The following is a 20960-nucleotide window of genomic DNA, read 5'->3' on the forward strand; positions in this document are numbered from 1 at the left end:
TCGGCCCGCCAGCTCCCTGCGGCACGCTCGCCCCCAGCATTTACCTAGAGCGGTCAATGGGAGCTTTGGGGGAGGTACCTGGAGGAGCGGCCAGGGCAACACACAGATGCCCGCTCCCCTGCCGCCCCCATGTCCCGGCCGCTTCCCAGAGCCTGCCCTGCCCCCCGGTGAGTGCCGGGCTGGAACCTCCCCCCAAACCTTTCCTGCAGCCGAACCCCCTGCTCTGAGCCCCGTGCTGCACCCCACACCCTTCCTGCACCCTGACCCCCTGCCCTAAGCCCCCTGCCACACCCCACACACCTCCTGCACCCCAACCCCCTGCCCTGAGCCCCCTGCTGCACCCCACACCCCTCCTGCACCCCAACCCTCTGCCCTGAGCCGCCTGCCACACCCTGCACCCCGACCCTCTGCCCTGAGCCCCCTGCCACACCCTGCACCCCCTGGGGGTAGGGGCAGCGCCTCACAGAAGGGGTGGAGTGGGGGCAGGGGCGGGGCAGCAGGGGGGTAGTGGTGTGATCCTCGGGCCAATGTACTAGTCCTCATGTGGCCCTCGTGGTCATTTGAGTTTCAGAACCCTGGTGTAGACACTACCTACACTGATGGGAGGGGTTCTTCCATTGGCATAAGTAATCAACCTCCCAAAGAGGCAGTAGTTAGGTCAATGGAAGAATTCTTCTGTCATCTTAGCGCTGTCTACACCAGGGATTAGATTGGCATCACTACATCACTCAGAGGTGTGGATTTTTCACATCCCAAGCAATGTAGCTGGGTCAACTTAACATTTTAGTGTAAGCAAAGCCATAGGGCAATGGTTCCCAAACTGTGGGTCATGACCCCATTCAGTGGAGCGGCTTGTGATGATCCCTACTGTGCAGAAGACACCATTGTGTTCTACAAAATGGTATCCTCTGCACAGCATGACCTCACACACACCATATGTACAAGGTCACACTCTGCAGAGGATGGCATTTTGTAGAACAAAATGGCTTCCTCCATGAAGCCGGGCCTCCCATGTATTGTGTGTGCGAGGTCACACTGTGTGGAGGATGCCATTTTGCTCTTCCGAATGGCATCCTCCATGCTGTTTGGGGTCCCAGCGGGAAGGACTTCATTAAAATGGGGTTGTGCCAGCAAAAAGTTTGGGACTTCCTGCCTTAGGGACAGCTGTGTAGACTAGTGCAGGGGGAAGGGGCTCCGAACAACCCTCTGCATCAGAGAAGTTTCCATGGAATGTTCTCAGGTGAATCAGAAACCCCATGAAGGTGAATGCAGCCTGACACAAGAGCTCTGAGAGGTGGGAAATGACTTATTCAACTCAATGGGTGTTCTCCTCCCTTCACCAAAGTCTACCTTAGCCCCGATTGTGGAATATTAATTTTCAATTAAATCTCACTCAGCTTGCGGGTATTATAGCAATATTTCTTTTAAAAAATCAGAGTGAGTATGGATTTTGGAGCCCATTGAAATATTGGCTCTTAAATAAGAATTTCTGCTCTCAGGGCAAAATTTCTCAAGGAGTGTCCCTGCAAAATGCAAGCAGAGAGCAGCTAATCTGCACAATAAACATTCTCAGAAAGCTGCCAGGGGCAGGACACAAGCTCACAGGACATGGGTGGTGCTCAGATTGGGTGGCCACAGCATCTCACTTGGAGCCACCTGTTTACCCTGACAACAGGCTGTCAGCAAACACTCTGGCTTGAAATAGAGTCCCCATCCTGCTCTACATATGTAAATTACTTTTCCTAGCTCATCAGATTGGCTTAAGCCACACTGGAGATCCAAATTTTATCCTGATGAACTTTTTAACTATTGCTTCCCCAAGTGCTGGACACTAGCTGAAATCAATACAGAGCAGGTGATAGGAGTTTGGGTGGGATCAGACCTATAGTTGAAGAGTCAGGTGTTTGCAAAAAAAAAAAAAAAAAGTAATAAAAACCATACATTTTGGACATCAGTTTTGTTGGAGGGGCTGCATCACAGGAATCCCTTGATCCAACAACCTTAAATGTATACCACTTCTCCAAGGGTCCCCATGGGGCACAGAAATTTTCAAGACAATTCACATAAGCGTGTAGATTTTAGAGCGTTTTGACGTATTGACTGGTCTCAGTCATAACAATAGTGGAGGTACCACCCCAGTAGAATCTCATTCTATAGTCAAACATTATTAATTAGTAGATTTAAGATGATCCCCACACCAGAGAGCTGTTATGATTATTTTATTTGGACCAAGTACTTGATAAACTCTTTGTAGAAAAATGTCTGAGCATGATATCTAAGCAGTAGAAAGATTAGCTTGCCTTTCAAGTTGTCACACTCTGATACATGCAACCTTTACAACTTCCTAAACAGACATGATTTCTACTTTGTCTAAAAGGAGAGTCTAGCTTGTTTGTTTTTATTTGCAACATTCCTGTAGGCCAGTGACTGCAGGATGGCAGTAACCTAGGATTATCCTGCAGAGCTGGAACTAGTGAATCCATAACAGCCAACCTGAACTCTGCTGTGGGCTGCTATTTAATACCACAAGAAACTATTTGCATTTCATCATGTAACTGATGGTGTGAGTTCAAGAGCTTTCCTTGGGTCAGGCTGTGATTGCAGATGAAAGAAATAAACTACCAAATGGTGAAGTGAAACATGCAATTTTTTATAGACCAGTGCTCTAAACGTGAATATGCTGTGGTGAAGAATTCAGCCCAGACTAGGGGATAAGAAGCAGAAATAAAGAAGAGTGGGAATGTATGAAGGAAAAAGGTGTGATCCTGTTCCCATTGACATCAGTGACAAAACACCTATTGTTTTCAGTGGGAGTAGCAACATGCACGAAATGAAATGGGACCGTGCAAAGCATCTTTATGTTGGAGTTTAGACTTTATTCAAGGGGAAATCAGTGGTCTTTAGAATCTGCCTGACCCTGCATTCCTTGCACCAAAAACTCCCTTTGGGATCAATACAGAATCAAGCCCATTTGTGATTTCCCCATGGGTCCTCTTGAATTATCCTTCATTCTATATGTTTCAGTCCAGTTCATAATAAAATGATTCTGTTCCCTGTGAAGCCTGTGTTATGGATGCATGGCCATCATGTTCCTGTGGAGTGCTTGTTTTCTTCCTGTAAATGCAGAAATCCTTGTACATTTGGGAGCATGTGAAAACAAGTTTGAAGCTGCTAGACTTTTCAGCTTCACAGTATAGAGGAAAAACTAAATCCCTGGCTGTGGAATACTCCCACTTTTGCTCAAGTTTTTGACAGTGAAACTCATTCACGCAGGAGAGGACACTTTCCATGTGAATGTGTCTCTGTGCTACTGTCACACATCAGGTAAGATAATTCCAGAGAGGAGGTTTATTAAATGCTAGAAAATGAGTCAGGGGAGGTCAGTGGGAATTCTGGGTGTACAAGGAATACAGGATTGTTGTTTATGCACGGCCCCCAAGTGTGTGAGGTGACTTACAGAACAAATAAAAAGTCACTAAATAAAGCTCTTAGCCACAGAGTTTACAGGTGAAAGGCCTGATCCTGAAAATGCATATGCATGCAACTGTCCTTACATGAGTAGTTCCATTTAAAGCTGTGGGACTATTATTCCTGGTAGCTAGCCTGTATCTGGTAATAAGTATTTCCAAACTCAGGCCCTTATTTTAGATGTGATACAAGGGGAGAGAATAACAAACAATAAGGGAAAGTGGGTGAGGATGGGAAATGGTTATAGCAATAGAATCACATGGTTACTCAGTTTTGTTACATGCATATCTTGATGTGCCCAGGAAGTTTGTATGTATTATATAAGCTCATGTATGTATATATGTGAGTGTTTATGCATGTGTGTGTCTCTATGTATATGTGTGTGTGTATATGAGTCTGTGTGTGTATGATTACATATATGGGACAACTTCTTATATGTGACAAGAGAAAATAGCTTTTTAGAATGGGTTTCAAATGTATTTTAATAGACTTATCTAAAACTGATGAACTTCTATTAATGCCAGAAATACTTTCATTTATTTCCCACATTATATTTCTTTGATTCTCATTACTTTTAGGGTAGAGTACAGCCCATAAAATGTCATGTTTACATGCATATATTATTTTTTCTACAATTGTTTTTGGAACAAATAATCCAGGGATTTAAAATAATGCATTACATCTTTATTGGGGGGAAGGACTAGAAATACTTACAATTGTAACAAGATAGTTCTCATTGCCTTGGTGCTTTAGTATTTATGCTGAAAATAGGAAATAAGTTTCTAAGGCCCTGAAACATCAGGGCAGTTCTATTTGGAGGGGATGCGAATCACATTCCCTTTCTTTTCATCTTTGTAGGGGTCAGTGTTCGAAAGCAATCTCATTTTTAGCTGAATGAAGGCAGGAAGCAGAAAGCTTTGAGGGTCTGATCTTGAAGTCAGTGAGAGTTTTACTGCTGTCTTCAGGAAGTACAGGATCAGGCCCTGCTCTGTCAACGAAAAGGACCTGAACAGCAAAGACTACATCGATTTAATATTAAAACAGATTCATGGCTTTTCTGCTGTTAGACCTTGTATAGTAACCCCCTATTTCTCCTCAGAGTAGAGCAAACCCAAAAGGTGTGTTTACTTAATGCTGTGCCTGGTAAAAGTTAAAACTCCACATGCTAACCATGCATATATACCTTTGAGCTGGGACACTGAAAGACAACATAAACGGATTAGGGTCTAGAAAATAAACAAACAGGCTTTTTAACCTGTCCCAGTTCCAGTAGCAATAAGAGAGTTTTCCAGATCTTAGGGAGTCATTCTCTTTGCTTACATGCATCTCATTTCGTTCTGTCTTGATGGGGCAGAATAATTCTAACGTGGACTATTGAGAGGGATTACTTAAAAAGAACGTCCAAAAAGTGAAATTATAGTTTTTCACTGGATGCTTTTAAAAAAATCCATATAGACATCCGTTCTGCTCTGTATACAGTGGTGAGTATATAAAAAAGAGCATAGCTTGGTTTAGCTGATTGTTATTACTATTCAATTTATTCTGCATTGGTTTAATATTAAATTCTGTGCTGGTATCTTGTGTTATATGTTTACCAGTAGTTGCAGGGCGCCAAGAATATGTCAGTCATCATATACGTACATTGTATATACACATCTGTGTGTGATCATTAGAATACATTCTGTTGGTATTTAAGCTCTGATTCTGTAACATCAGAAGTAATGTAATTCATCAGATCGATAAAGTATCCAGGTTGAAATCTTAGTATTAAAGTGACCTCTTCGCTCTTTGCTTACATTCACCGCTATGTTTATTACAATCAATGGCAATGTTGTGTTGCCTTTTTACCCTTGTGTTAGTGAACTGCAGGAACTGTTCTGCAAGACTTCAGCAAAAATCGCTTTGATATAGTCGATTGTCTATTAAAAACAGCGGTACCCGATTTTAATGTAATATACATTCCATCTGCCTTTTTGCAAGCCGCTTTTCAGCGCTGGTTTCCAAGTTAAATACAGTGCATTTTATTTAGAGACTAAATCCGTTGCTGTCCATCAAAAGCGGGGTTGGCGTTAATTTCAGCAGTTTGTACCCTCCTGTTCGGCGTTCCAAGTGTCTTGTGGTTTGCGTTCCAGATTAGGAGAAAAGAAAATAGATATTTAGAACCAATTCAGGGCACAATTATTAATTGCGCTGCATTTGTCTGTATTTAAGAATTTCCTTGTAATGCAGAGACACAGCCTGTGCAAATTTCCACGATACAAGAAAGCGTTTTTATTTAAAATGGACGCATTGTGATTGGCTACATTGCCTGTCAGCGGATTGTAATTCCCCAGGCTGAAGGGTTTAAAGTCTTGTGTTTTGCATAAACCATCAAATAAATCGATTCCTTGCTTGCGACTTCTTAGCATCTCTGAACAGTTAGAATATTTTAAAAACTCTACAGGAAAACCAGAAAGTCTTTTTAAAAAACGATTATTGCGAATTGCTTTGATTGTCATCGTGTGTCAGATTCTTTTTAAATTTACACCAGATTTTATCTTAATATCCTGATCCAGGTCAAATATGATATAACACATTTTCTCACCAGAATAAATCAGTCTCTGTCAATCCTTATGACTGAAAGTAAGTAATATTTCCTTGAGACAGGGTTATTTAAATAAAAGTGATTTTCCTTTTCACCGTTTTCTGAATTGTGGCTTCATTCTAGGAGGGAATTTATCAATATCGTTCCAGTGCTCTACACCTTACAATGAAGATCTGATCCTCAGTAATATAATTTAAAGATACACGGAACTGAGGCCAGATCCTTCCATTGAAGTCTATGGAAATTTTGCCACTCGCTCTAAAGGAGCGGAATCAGGTCCTTGCAAATATTTCAGTATATAAATTGCCTTCAATCTCTCCTCTCCTTCCCCCCCCCCCCCGGATATTTACACCCTGTAGACCTTGAACTTTGCCCAGGGAAATTGCTCTGTGTATTTCTTCATTTGTTTTGTCTGAGTTTATTACAATTGCACAGGGCTTGGAAAGTGACAATGTAAAGAAACTGGCTATCTGTGATCATCGTTAATTCACTTGACACTGAAACAAACATACGAATGTTCAAACTCAAGTTCTGTGCTCTCTGAGACATGACATTGATCGCTTAGGCAGAACTCCATACTGAACCTCCCTGTTTAAATGTCAATGGTGTAGCAAGCCTCTGTGTTACTTACATTAATCTTGTGTAGTCAGAATGGACCCATTCCTAGCAATCACCGAAAAGCCTCTAATATTTTAGATCTCGGTTAATTATAGCGTTAACATGTCCAGGAAAAAAGCTGGACGACTCACTTATTACCATGGTTTTGTCTCCGGTAGGCTCTACTTGACATTGGTGAGATTTGAGTGAACAGCACCAAACAAATAATTTCTGTTCTGTCCTCGTGCCTTGGTTTAATAGCAACATTTAATTGCCAGGGTGCAGGCAAATATTCTGGGCAGAACACAATATATTCACCTTCTCTGCTACCGAAACCTGCTCTACATTTCCTACCTCTGTGCTAGGAGTCTACCGCTCGGTTTGATCTTAAATCCCACTCGGTGAGGCTGTCACAAAAGAAATACCTAGGATAGCAGAGTTTCCTCTTCCACAGAGTGAATCCTTTAGCAGAGCCGTGCGCCCAGTTTAAGAGCAGAAAGGGGAGGAATCTGCAATGTGGAGGAGGTGATGACACACAGAACAATGCTGTTACACCTGCACCAGCTCTGGCTGCGGGAATGCCTGCGAGGAAGAACAAGCAGACCTGCATGGGTGGTCAGAAGAAACAGATAGCCCAAACACCACAGAAATGAAGAGACCCCTACGAGTGAACACAGAATCCCCATGCAGCAAACCTAAGTGCTCCGAATGCACAGCTGTCTCCCAGCTTCGTTTTCCCTTGGATACAAAGAATGTTCGTGTTTTAACCTAATGGAGAAGCTTGGCTTGTTTACTGGGACGATGCATGTGGGCAATTAATTAGGAAATGAATCGCTGATGTTATTTCTCTATATTAACTACACATCGGCGTTCGAGAAAAGCCGTGTGTGTATAATGTAGATATAAAATATACACATGTAAGATATACATTCTTCTTATATGTATATATATTTATATTTATGTAAATAGATTATGTCATTATTTTTCGTAACCGAATATGTACCCAGCAGGATTACAGTTCTTAAAGATCATATGTTTTCCTGAAAATGTGTAATATCATTTGGGTATATATACTGAATGTTTTATACTCGTATTGAAATGTTGTTCTGAGCTTTTTAAATGTATCTGTACATAGACTGGCATTCGTGTGTCTATATTATGAATGGCAGCATACACAAGGGTGTGTGTACATGTACGACGGTCTACGTAGGTGAGTACAGAGAAATCTAAAGATGCAGATAAACATTTCTATGGATGTAATGATGAAATATATCAGGAGCTAGACATTAGACGCTTGCAGGAATATACGCTCTTGAAGAACTGCAATCCTCCTGGGTACAAATGTGATTACGAAAAATGATGTGCCAAGCCCGCGGGGGCTGGAGGGAAGCGGAGCTTTGCAGTGACTCCGCTTCGTGTCTGCTGTTCAAGAAAGGGAACGCTGCGGGTATACAGAAAGATGCTCCGTAGCATCCTGAGCCTGCCTTAATTGGGGGAAGCTACGAGATAGTTAAGTGTAGGGCTCACTAATCCTGCACTCCGGGGAAACTCCCACTAGAAACCGCGAGTTTTTCCCGAGTAAATTCTGCAAGGGAACTGTTTTCTAAGTTAAAAGGAAGCTCATAGCCGGGATTAAATATGTGCATAAAAATGCTAGGAGACTTATTTTTAACCAGTTCTTCGCATTCTGATGCGCACACTCTTTGGACAACCTAGTTTTCAGGGATTGGTTCCGGAGAGCCGAAGTTTGTAAACACAGGTAGCTGTAGCTATACATGACGGCTCGATCTTTAAAATGGCAGCGAAGGAGCAACAAGGAGCCTCGAATTTAGAAAACAAGCAGGCGAGTCCTCGTGCATTGTTCCTTAGAACCGAGTAATTCCTTGCAAGTCATCACAAAATAACGTTTTAAGTAATCCACCTCCATTCGTGCGACTGCAAATGGATCAGCCACCGTGACTATTTTTTGTACGATACCTTTGAGACGCTTCTGCAGGGTGACCAGTACACGCTTCCTTCTTGTTGCTCACAGTTGCTTTACCTGAAGATAAAAAGGGAGATAAAAATGTCACAGGCACATAGAAAATTCCAATTAACCGGGGGAAAACAGTTCAACTCTGTAGTCTGGATATCTCCCAGAAAAGATTCCACCCTATAATCTCCCCTCAATCCCTTCCTAGCCTCCTTTTGTTCGCTCATCTGTGTGTCCCTTTAAGTTTGTAGGTAAACAAGCGCGGTCTGTTTTCGATCACATTTGTATGCTCTGGGTGGAGAAAGCCCTGCTCCTGGACCTGATTCTTCAGCCTTTACTCTTTGAATTCAGCGGTTTTTTACTCTTGTGTGGAAGGGCTGCGAGAACCGAGCCCCGTTTTATTGTGTACCAGTTTTAACAGGTGTGGGTTGGGTTTTTTGTTTGTTTTTACCTTTTTTTTTCCGATTGTAATCAGTTATCTGGGCACTGCGCCAAGACTCTAGTGAGTATAAATGCAAATGTACAGGTAGACATAGACATCTGAGAATGGGGAAAGAGTACCCTGTATCACAATCAGTTCCCACTTACAGCTATTGATTTCAGTGTAGGGCGGTGGATTCGGTTTCTAGGCTGGGAGTGGAAGGAAGTTTGCAGCTTACTGCACAGTAGGCATGTTTGAGCTCATTTCCCTGGTGCTAAAATGAATGCCTATGCCAGCCAAACCCAAATAACATGGTAGGTTTGCACTGAAATTTGGACGCTTCCTTTTACTGCTGATAGAACCTCAAGTTACTGTAACATTTCCCCCTCACTTAACTGGACATCCGGGTAATAATTTATCCACCTTTCACTGAGAGATCATCTCTATCAGGACTTCCTCAAAATCTCCAGCTGAGACAATTATTCAAAACTGTGGCGAAGAAAGTTTCGAGAAGACTTCTTAAAAATCGAATGTGAAACATGTTAATAGATCGAGAACGTTTAATTTAAATATACATGGCCATTTGATTTTTTTTTTCAGTTTAATACCCACTCTTTCTCTCCTTTTGCTAAGTAAGGCTAATCACTGGGGTTTAATTATGAATTAGAAATGAACTCGACCATGCCTCGCTGGCTCCCCCGCTATAGGAGAAAGGGTTCCTGACGAAAGCGGAACTTACAAATCAGAAAAGAGCAAGTCCTTGAGTGCATTGGAAATCTGAGCCTCCGGAGCCAGAGACGCTTTGCTGCCTCTTGAAAAACAGGCAGGGCTAAGAGAGAAACTTTACCAGCTCCTAAGGGAAAGGGGCTTTGAGTATCAGCTGGCTCTGGGCGCAAGTTTCATCCAAATCAATACCAAGAAGGGACTGACTCTGAGCCTCTGCCCGTGGGATTGGGCTTCAAACAGCTCAGCAAGCAGGAAAGCTGGTTCTTTTCCCCCGGGAAGAAGAGTGGACTTGGGTGCCATGATGGCCAGCTACCAGGACCCCGAGGAGGACCCCATAGCCCTGATGGCTCATGACACCAACGCCAGCAAGGAGGCCGAGCGAGCCAAGGACGAGCTGAGTCCGGAGAAGGGGGCCGAGAAGCCGGACCCCTCTCAGAAGCCCCCCTACTCCTACGTGGCTCTGATCGCCATGGCCATCCGGGAGAGCGCGGAGAAGCGGCTCACGCTGTCCGGCATCTACCAGTACATCATCAGCAAGTTCCCCTTCTACGAGAAGAACAAGAAGGGCTGGCAGAACAGCATCCGCCACAACCTGAGCCTCAACGAGTGCTTCATCAAGGTGCCCCGCGAGGGGGGCGGCGAGCGCAAGGGCAACTACTGGACGCTGGACCCGGCCTGCGAGGACATGTTCGAGAAGGGCAACTACCGGCGGCGGCGGAGGATGAAGAGGCCCTTCAGGCCGCCCCCGACCCACTTCCAGCCGGGCAAGACCCTCTTCAGCAGCGACAGCTACGGCTACCTCTCCCCGCCCAAGTACCTGCAGTCCGGCTTCATGAACAACTCGTGGCCGCTGGCCCAGCCGCCCGCGCCCATGCCCTACGCCTCCTGCCAGCTGGCCGGCGGCAACGTCAGCCCCGTCAACGTGAAAGGACTGTCGGCCCCGGCCTCCTACGGCCCCTACTCCCGGGTGCAGGGCATGGCCCTGCCCGGCATGGTGAACTCCTACAACGGCATGAGCCACCACCACCACCACCACCCGCAGCAGCTCAGCCCCGCCAGCCCCGCGCCGCCGGCCGCCCCGGCCCCCAACGGAGCCGGCCTCCAGTTCGCCTGCGCCCGCCAGCCCGCCGAGCTCTCCATGATGCACTGTTCCTATTGGGACCACGACAGCAAACACAGCGCCTTGCACTCCCGGATAGACATCTAGAGACCCCCGCCCTCCTGTCTGTCTGTCTCTTGTTTCTCCTCTGTAGTGGCGGATTTGTCTAAAGTGCTCTCTGTGCCAAAAATGGGTACAGCGGGAAAATGTAAGCCCTGCTCCGCGTTTGGTTGAAGTCAGTGTAAGTGTTGAACTTTAAAAACCCTCTAGCTGCAGCGAGAGATCTGTGTGATCCTGTTTGGGTGTAAGGTTATCAAGCGATGGCCGGTTTGTCTGATTTATAACAAGGGGGGTGGGGGAGAGACTGACTTTAAAAAAAAAAAAAAAGCGTGCCATTAAAAATATACAGTTTTGTCCTCAAACCTATGCTCCACTTTGTAAATTGGCACTATTATTTTTGAGCGTTCAGGAAAGTAAACTGAGGGGGGAAATAGAAAAACCACCAATTCGATCTCCGCTAATTGTAGATTTGTTGCTGGGACAGGCCTATCCGCTGTGTATCACAGGACTTGTATAGTCTGGAAAGAATTGCACTTCTTCAAAGTTCTGTCCTTCTGTCAAAATAGTACTTACTTGGGGACTGTTTTTAAAGCAGAACACATGCCTACATTTCATAGCAATGCTGTTGATATTTGAAACAAACAAAAAATAACAAGAGTAACTTGTGAAATATGCCGGCAGTGATATAGATATATGTATATTAAAGTAGAAAATGTCCTGTGAGGTCTTAAGAGTAATTTTATACAGGTCTAAAATAATATTTTGAAATTATAAGAAAAAAGACGGTTTCCTATAATAATTGGGATTTTTTCCATGCGCATTATTATTATTATTATTAAATAAAAGTTAAATTTTATCTTCATATTTTTGACCAAAAACCTCCTGGCCCCAAATGGAATCTTTGGTAGGTTCTGCGTTTAACTGCTCAGCATCTTTCTTACAAAGTTTTGGTCCTCCGACTTTAAATAGATTAATGTGAAAAACATAGATGTTTATAAATATTGGGGCCAGTTCATAGCGATTTTATAAATGTTTATGTAAGCTGATAGATACTATGGCATAGTACCATTTTTGGGACCAACTTTTCTAGAGTAAACTAGCACTTTTATTGTATTTTCTAGCATTGTAAAGACTCCAATAAAATTTTTTTCTTTCTTTTAATATTGTTTTATTTTCCTTCAGTCCTGCGTGCTCCACTGCTGATATGCAAATTCATTGAGAGATTCAGTGCAAAATATTTAATTGGCTTGAATAGTTGCAGAGATTCCTAACATTCTAATATAAAATGCAAAAATTGGGATGTGATCAGATATAGCATAGTGTATAAAAATACCCATCTAGCTAGACATGTGTGTAGAGTAGATACAGTTTATATGCAGATTACCCACGCTTGATATTTTTATTCCAAGTCTAAGTAATTGAAATATTCTAAGCAGCCAAAACTTAATAATTCTGTTTTTAAAATATACTGAAGGCAGTCTTTCTTTTCGTTGTTGTCATGCAGAAATATTAAACTTTAGTCTCTTTCCTATATCCAGAATCCGATCCTGCACTCCTAACGCAGACAAAACTCCACCTAAAGTTCTTTAGCTTCATTTGGAGTTTTGTCTGAGTAATGATTGCCAGATCCGGCCTTAAAGGGTATAATGTTTTCACAAAGCCAGTCATTTTGAGCCACTCCAAATTATCTACCAAAACAGAGTAACACTTGCTTTGATTTCACTGCTCTTCTGCGATCATATTTGCAGAGGTAGATAATACGGGTTTCGTGTTCTCTTTTGCAGCTGTGGTAATGTAGGGACTAAACAGCTGTGCTATTTGGATTAAACCAATAACAAGTTCGAACCCCAGTTTGACTCCTTCCTCTTCTGCTAAAGGTACCCATTCCATGAAGGAAAACTACACTGCTTGCATAACTGATAAACATAACAATTCAAAAAGCTATTAAATTATTCTGGAGACGTGTCAGAATTGTTTTGTTATTGGAAGGTACTTGGAAAGCATATCCTCTTTAAAATACTGTGCATTCTTTACATGCCCGCTGTTTGTTGTGACTTAGAAAGCATCTAAACAGCAATTCAGTAATGCAAATAATATTATCTGCTGTGGCAGCTGCATTACTCAAAATGTTATAAGGTGGCAGTGCATCCTTTTTTGTAACCCCAGGCATCCGAATTTTATTTGTTCTCGCAACCTGACTCTATAGTATTTACTCTACGATGTTGGTGGTTATGTTAGCAGCTGTTTCTGGGCCTTGACTTTGCTTTAAAATCTGTCTGTACTTGCTGGTGACAGACACCTTCCTTGGTTATACAATATATTCTTGAGAGTTAAATGGAGACTGAGCAAAGAAATTCTTGAGCAGGATAAAGTTACTTCCCATCGATTTCTAATTAATGAAGGACCATGAATGCATAGTGCAGTGAAGATATAGGAAGTTAGTTTTGTCATTGGTTTATTAGATCTGTTATTCCTACCTGTAGTAATGGGGTCCCTCCCTCTCTCCCCTTTCCAATGTAATGGGATCTCCTTAGCACGAAAGGAATAATGTAGATAGGTAAATCAGGGCGACAGAAAAGTGTCCTTAACCTGGCTTGTTTGTGTTAGTGACTACCCTCGTTTTAAAACCTACAGTTTGTTTTTAAAAGCTAGGTGTTTTCAAAATCCTCTCCTTTCTTGGTCGGGGGAAAAAAAAAAACCCAACCCAACCCCGACTGAAAGTTTGACTGCACGCAGAAATGCTGTAATAATCCTTATACTAAACAGGTCAAGGTTAAGTTATAAGAGATTCCTATAATTAGATACAATTTCACAACAGAACATACGTATAAATTATTATTTTATTATATGTGTGCAATTTTAAACTAGTGAGGGTTGGAGTGTGACAAATTATGAAGGTATGTCCCAAAACTACATTATTGGGGACCGAGCTGGAAGAAAGCCTAGCACCGACTGAAATTTCAGAAACAAATAAGAGGGCTGACATATGCCGAAGTTCCCAATTCCTGAGTTCCGTTTAGCCTACTCGTGGCTTGCTAACACGTAGCATTGCTTTGAATGGCATTTCTGACTCTTGCAACGATGTCCAAAAGAGACACTCTGATTACAAGGGCTTCCTAATCTTCCTTAAAATCAGTCCTGTGATGCAGTTTCCTCTCTGTGTAATGCCCTTCCATTTTGTCCATGGGCCTTTGCAGACTGCGGGGGGATAAATATGCAGCTCTTAATACAGAAACAGAGCTTTTCCTTTATTTTCAGAAAACTTTGCTTCCACCTAAAATAAGCCCCTTGATAACATTCCACTGTCAGGCGTTCAGAGGGTAGTTTCCCCTGTCAGCAAAGACTGGCAGTCTACCATTATTAACAATGTCTCTTACAAAATAACGCTCGCCCCTGCATCCGAGATCTGTTATCAGATGCACAGGAAGAGGCCAGCCCTGCATTCTTGACGCATCCAAACCTCAATGCCCAAAGAAGCCTCGATATAGACGGCACACGCACAGCGTATGTGCAACTGTAAATTCCTGTGGTTTTGGTGCTCCTCGTGTGTGTGGAGAAATCAAGATGAATACAATCAGCAGAGGCCTGAGTATCTGAATAGTATCTCGTTGAATGCTCCATTTGATAGATTACTGCTTATATCCAAGCCTACCCTTTTCTTGTTTGTGGCAGAGTAATGGCTGCAAAGCCTTGCCAATGAAATGTTTTTAGGATTAAGCAACCACCTGCACTGTTTTAGTCCCAAATTAGGCCAAAGGATGCCTCAAGCTAGGAAAGTCCTTGCAGTCATCTTGAATATAGCATATTATGTGGATCTTGAATATAGCATATCATATTACACACACACACATACACACACGAAGATAAAAGGTGGTGGGGGGGAATATCCTTTGGTGTAACTTCACTGATGTCAATTGGCCCAGGAACAATGAAGGGGGTATTAGGGAATACTTGTAAGGGTTGGAACAAATTGTAGCCAATATTCTATGCTTCCATCTCTTTAAAATGACACTGACCTTGATCTAAAAATGAGATTTACATCCTTCAGTCATCAGCTTTTTCTCTTTCAAAGTGGCCTTCACTAAAATGCCTTTTCACCTTGTAAAACGCACACAAGTCACCTTCGCTGGGGACTAAAAATTCCGCCATAACCAAATTTTATTTGGTAGTATATTCCGGACACACTCTTATTAGGGTGAAATTTCTAACCCAAATGTTCTGCCTATCGCTGCTGGGGCTGGGATTGGATTAGTAGATTAGGTGCTTGATCCTGCTTTTCCCACTCAAACTAAACTCCCTTTGCCGCCAATGGGAGCTCAGCCTGGCGAGCGACTGCAGAATCAGGCCCACGTTTCATAATGCATTGTGAGACCATCTGCGTTCATCCCATTTATTTTTGTTCGAGCCTTTTCACTTTTGACAGAGGGGGGAAAGGGACCATTAAAAACTAATCGCCTAGAGGAAATATTATTTAGTGCATAAGCACGTCTGAATGTTTTCATTACACTCTGTGCAGCCTTTACCATAGTGTCTTCATTTGCCATAGTGTGTTCAATTTACCTTTAGTGGGCCCGATCCAACGCCTATTGAAGTCAGTAGGAGACTTTTCTTTTGAGCTCCATGAGCTTTAGATCGTGCCGTCGATTTTTAAGTTGCAGAGACTATTTTTGTTTCTTTTTGTTTTGACCTAATGTAAGTTTTCACTCCAGTGGTTGCAGATAGCAACCCCCAGTATTTTATCACAGCTGAGGACAAAAATATTATGACAAATACAGATGAGAGGAGAGTTTGAAAAAACTCCATTTCTTTACGGGTAGGAGCGTAGATTTATTGAGTCGGTAGTGAAATATTGTAAGTGGCCGTCCTAGGTACTTAGGAAACTACTGTAAGTACATAGATGGGTGAAGTCTCATGGGCTCTTCCTAGGACTGGACTGTAGGAAAATCAGGATGCAAATCTGGAGGGGAAAAAAGGAAACGAAGCAAAGTGTTGTCTGTGTCTCTTACAGGTCCCCGGGGTTAACGTGGACGGTATAGATCCGGACAGTAGCGCTGGCTGTCACTGTGTTTGTGTCTCTCTCTGTCACACACACAGATATGTGCATTTGCAACATACCTAAGATGTATTAACTGTCCCTTTCCTTCTCGTGGCTGCATTTGTTTAGAGCTTAATCTGAAGGTGAAGTGAGTGTTCACCGTAGTTTCCTCTGTGGATTTAAAGGACCTGATCCAAAGTCCATTGAAGCCAATGGAGGGTCTCGCCTTTGACTTGGATTGGTTTTGGATCAGTCTCCTAACGCGGGAGAGTTTATTACTCTCAGCAAAACACGAGGTATCTCTGATTTCCGCCTATTTATTGTTTGTTTGAGCGCTACGTTTTGTGAGCAGATTTCTACAAATTAATCAGAATAACGATGGCACATTATTAAATTATAAATTATTAAAACTGTAGTTGGGTGATGTGTAAAAGACCTAGACATCGCATTTTAATATTTTGTTCTTCTTTTTTAGTGTCTTAGTTTTTCCTCATGCAATTTGAAGTATTTTTGTGGGGGAGGATCTAGATTTTATAGACAAAATGACGTAGTAAACCGTTACAAAAATATTGAAATAAAGGGGAATATCATAATTCGATTACTTCTTCTAGAAGAAGAAAAACTGGCTAGGAATAGATGAATTATTACTGGTTGAAACAGCAGCTGAACGGCATTGTCATGCCAGATACGGATAAAATCTGGGTCAGGTGATTTCATGATTATTCATGCAGTTTTTCATGTATCGTTATTATAGAATATTAATGTGTCAGTATCTTCTTTTTGCCCCACGCTAGTGGCCAGATCCTGGCTTCAATTTGGACCCAGATCCTCCGCATCTCTTTTGAAGAGTTCTGCTTTTAAAGCTGCTGATAGGGTATGGCTAGGTATTATGGTGGTGAGATCGTTTTAACTAACCAGTGCAGTGGCTTTGCATAGATTTCATTTACTGTTGTGAACGGGAGACGCTAGATGGATAAGGAGCTGTTTGTTAGTGGGACATCTATAATTAGTCTTTCGTAAGCCAAATAACGGATAGCCAGGAGGTATTCCACCAACATACCCTAATGAGAATCTGTTGGATTATCACGTGAGGTTTTTTGTTTTACTTACTCACGCTAGTCCTAACCTAGCGTGTTAATACTGTAGGGCAGGTTAGGATCGGATAACTGCAAAACTAGCTTCAGTAATCGCAAGACAAAACAGTCCAAGGCATAGATAGCTTAGTACAGTACATTAATGTTAGGTTTCAGAGTAGCAGCCGTGTTAGTCTGTATCTGCAAAAGAAATAAATGTGTTAGTCTCTAAGGTGCCACAAGTCCTCCTTTTCTTTTTACATTAATGTTGTGCTTGTTGTTTTAAAATACCCAGCTTCTGCTGAGCCCTGAAATCAAGCATTGGATTGAAAATCCGAAAATCCATCAATCCTGTTTGTTTGCTTGCTTGTTCATTAAACTATGAGAGATGCAATAAAAATGCTTGGTATTACACCAACTGCTCTTTGGCCCATTCAGCTGGCCCTAATCAGTCCTTGATCGATATTTTAAATATTGAATGATTGTTTCCTTTGAAATGTCGATACGATTTTCAATTTTAAAGTAAACCCGAAATGTATATTCTAATAGAGTTCTTATATTAAACCCTGGAACAGGTCTGAGTTCTTATATTAAACCCTGGAAATATTAGAAACCAGAGTTTTACACGAGAGAATCTTTTGTGGTAGTTTTCTTCCAAGATTACCTATCTAAAATGACGACAGATGATTAAAAATATCACTGTTCAAGATATAACATATGCTGGCGTTTTTCTCGTTAAATAAAGAACGGTGAATACTACTAGCGTTGTGATCTAGCACAGCCGCGCATAGCAGAGAGGTGTTCACGCTTGCTTCTGTAAAGGTGGTTTGTGCCCTTCTTTAAAAACAATGTATTCAAAGTCTGGCTTTAAATGTGACTGTATTGAGTCCCTCCTCTCTGTAGCTGGTCAAAGGCTCAGCGTCAGAATTGTTCTTATTTTAAGATTTGCAAGAACTTTTTTTTTTTCATTTCAGAAGTGAGCAAAGCGTTCGATTCTGCGGTCCTTACTCGGGCAGGTTTCCCATTAACACGGAGATTTTGCCTTGGTAAAAACCTGCAGAGTCTGTTCCCAGAAAAAGGAATATTCCATGATAGGGAGGGGAGGCGTTTTGTGACTCTCAAAACAAGGGGGCTTTCCTTTTGTGTGCTTGTTTTTGTTTCCCTGAAATTGGAAGCACAACATGCAGCTTGGGTGCTTCTGGTATTTATAAAGAAATACCTGAAACTGCCCAAAAGTTGAAAACGTATCTTGCATGGCCTTTGTCATAGTCAGATAGGGTTAAGCACGTGCGCATTCCTACATAAAGCTCTTAATGAAGAATACAAGCCTTGCTGTGTGTATCGGAGTCAGTGTCACAAAGGACTAGAAGGGAATGCATATCTGGTCCCCAAATATGGACCAGTAAACCAGCTATTTTGCTTTGTAGTGTGTGGGTATTCAATTGACTTAGCTTGGTTCTAATCTACTGGGTTCATGTTCTATATGAGACACCTTTCAAAAATATATCCTCTGGTTCAGCCAGAATTCAGGCTCATGATGCAGGAATCACTGTGTGATTTCTTTGGCCCGTGTTCTGCAGTAGGTCAGGCTAGAAAGCTAGATGATCATACTGGTTCCTTCGGGCCTTAAAATCTATTAACGTTTCCCCAAATGTGTAATTACCTGAGACAGCTGGAGCTATCCTGGCTTCGGGGAAGTCTGTTTCTGTTTGTTTGTTTCTCTTTTTAAACTACTGTAAAAAAGAGAATTAAATAAAAAAAAACACCTACATGTAAGTGGCTGAGACATGAAGAAAAAACAAAAAGCCAGGAAATTCTAAGTTAAGCCTGACACGATGTCCTTTTGTCCTTTTGCTCCCCCCCACCGCCAAGGGGGTTAAATAAGGATGGAGTGTCAGCCTTAACTGTGAATTTCCTGATTTGTGTGTGGTTTGTAGTACATCATCATCCTCACTCCAGCGTCTTTGTGTTTAATGTATATGCAGTTCTGGCCAAGAATCCTTCAGATGCCAGTGAATGTCCCATCTGTAATGTATTTAGATACTTGATAGCTGATACAGTATCTGGAGGAGATGTTACACGTTAGACTTAAAACAATCTTTCCTGCTATTTTTAAATTACTGAGCTAATTATTCCCACCTTTGGAAGCTATTTATGCAGAAGTTTGTTTTTACACTTAATTACATCTCTCTCCGCCGCCCTCAATAGAATCTGATCAGTTGCAGTTTCTCAGTCCCCAAACTCGATTCTAACAAAAATAGGTTCCGATCGGCTTATGGCTAAAGGATGGAGTCTGCCTCCTAATACCGCTTTGTCGCTCTGAGTCACTTCGAATTTACAGTAAATCCATTTCCACTCCCAGCGCTAAGATTCTTGTGGGAATTTACATGCTGCCATTCCTGGTACAGGTTGTTTTCATTATCATTTTCTATATTTTATAAACAGAGGTCGCAACTGAAAGTAAACATTTTCAGTTTATTAAATAATTCACCGTGTTACAGTTCACTGCGACAATGCCCCCTTTCCCTTTTGCTTATCACAACCCTCAATTTAAATACCAGCAGTTGCTCCTTGCTCTTATAACAAATGTAAATCTTCGCGGGACAAATTAAACCGAGGGGACATGTTTAAGGTGAGCCCCACGTTTGCAAATTTTCGGAACCGTGAATTATTATTGTAACGCTTTTTTTTTTTTTCAAAACAAGGTAGGAGAAAATGTACTACAGGACTAATAGATCGCCGAGATATCGAGGTTGTCTGATAGAGGGCTGTAAACAATGTACACACATATCACACCGGGGCATCAGGGCTTTGTGCACTATGAAAACGGGAGTGCTGGCGTGGGGGTTAGTCACGCAAGGAAATAACACTCAAGCTTTCCTGTGAAAGGCAGAGTGCGAGAAAGGAAAAGCTGTAATTCCCGTTTGAAACTTTTTCTTGACGGTGGTTAATAAAACAAAGTGAGCCACCAGTCAAAACTGAGTAAGCAACGGGAAAAAATACAATCCGCTTTGGGGTTGGCGGCGAGATCTTTCTGGGGTGTTCACCTATCTGACTAACCTAGTTAGTATTGTAGATCTGATCCTCTTTACTTGAACTCTTCAGTTAAGAGCAGATAGATCCCTGCAGTCTTTACTCAAGCAAAACGCCAATTGACGACCAGTACTAATGTACAGCTTTGTCTGTGATTTCTAACAGACCTGCCAACCTATGATCCATTTTCAGCAAGGGAAGTGTTCCGAAGTAAAATATCGTAAAACCATACGAAGTTGCCCGGTTTTAAAGCTCCGCATGACCAGAACGTTATTTTCAAATAAATCCTGTTCCCCCTAGACACTAACAAAAATTCCCACTGACTTCAATGGGAACAGGATTCTTTATGAGCCGCAGACCCCTATCTAAATATAATTTGGTGCAAGGACTGTGTTGAGGTTTCTGGGTAGGAAGCTGGAAGCTTTAGGAGATCTGAAAAAGATAATTGGATTTTGCTCTCAATCTGTTTAACTCTGAACCTGAAGCTTCTATCTACTAAATAGAGAGTAACTGAGTCCCCCTGCAGACTAGAAACCCCATCCTGCTGTCCTTGCTCAGGCATGGCTCCCACTGCAGTCTCTGTCTGTCATTTCAGGGAATGACACTTCACCCTGGGTAGCGTTAGCTTCCAAGATCCGATGTTGTTGTTTGACCACATATGTTTGTAATGACCAGATAAACTTGTTTTGTAGCAAGCAATTAACTATGACGTTAGACACGTGTGCAACGGTGTTTTGTAAACAGCCGTGCTCCTTGACTGGTGCCTTTGATTTTAACATTCGTTTGTCAGGCTGCAATCCCTGCCAGATCCGAACTAGACAGGACTACAGTCGCGACTGCGTTAATATTTTAAATATCAAGTCTCATTTTTGCACCAATCATCAGTGGAAAT

General features: G+C 42.2%; 1 protein-coding gene and 1 long non-coding RNA gene across 2 annotated transcripts; one reads left to right on the plus strand and one right to left on the minus strand.

Annotated features, from left to right (window-relative positions):
* Positions 1–4130: 4130 nt before the first annotated feature.
* LOC142073276 (uncharacterized) lies at positions 4131–7341 on the minus strand. The gene is made up of 2 exons (XR_012670080.1): positions 7075–7341; positions 4131–5581 (listed from the first exon to the last, which is right to left on the minus strand). It is a non-coding gene; the product is annotated as an uncharacterized LOC142073276 (long non-coding RNA).
* Positions 7342–9681: 2340 nt separating this feature from the next.
* Positions 9682–12088, plus strand: FOXL2 (forkhead box L2). Its single transcript, XM_048863981.2, has one exon. The coding sequence runs from the start codon at positions 10067–10069 to the stop codon at positions 10973–10975; it is 909 nt and encodes a 302-aa protein (XP_048719938.2). The 5' UTR covers positions 9682–10066; the 3' UTR covers positions 10976–12088.
* The last annotated feature ends 8872 nt before the right edge of the window (positions 12089–20960 follow it).

Source organism: Caretta caretta, chromosome 9 (assembly GCF_965140235.1).
Source record: "Caretta caretta isolate rCarCar2 chromosome 9, rCarCar1.hap1, whole genome shotgun sequence".
Classification (NCBI taxonomy): domain Eukaryota; kingdom Metazoa; phylum Chordata; order Testudines; family Cheloniidae; genus Caretta; species Caretta caretta.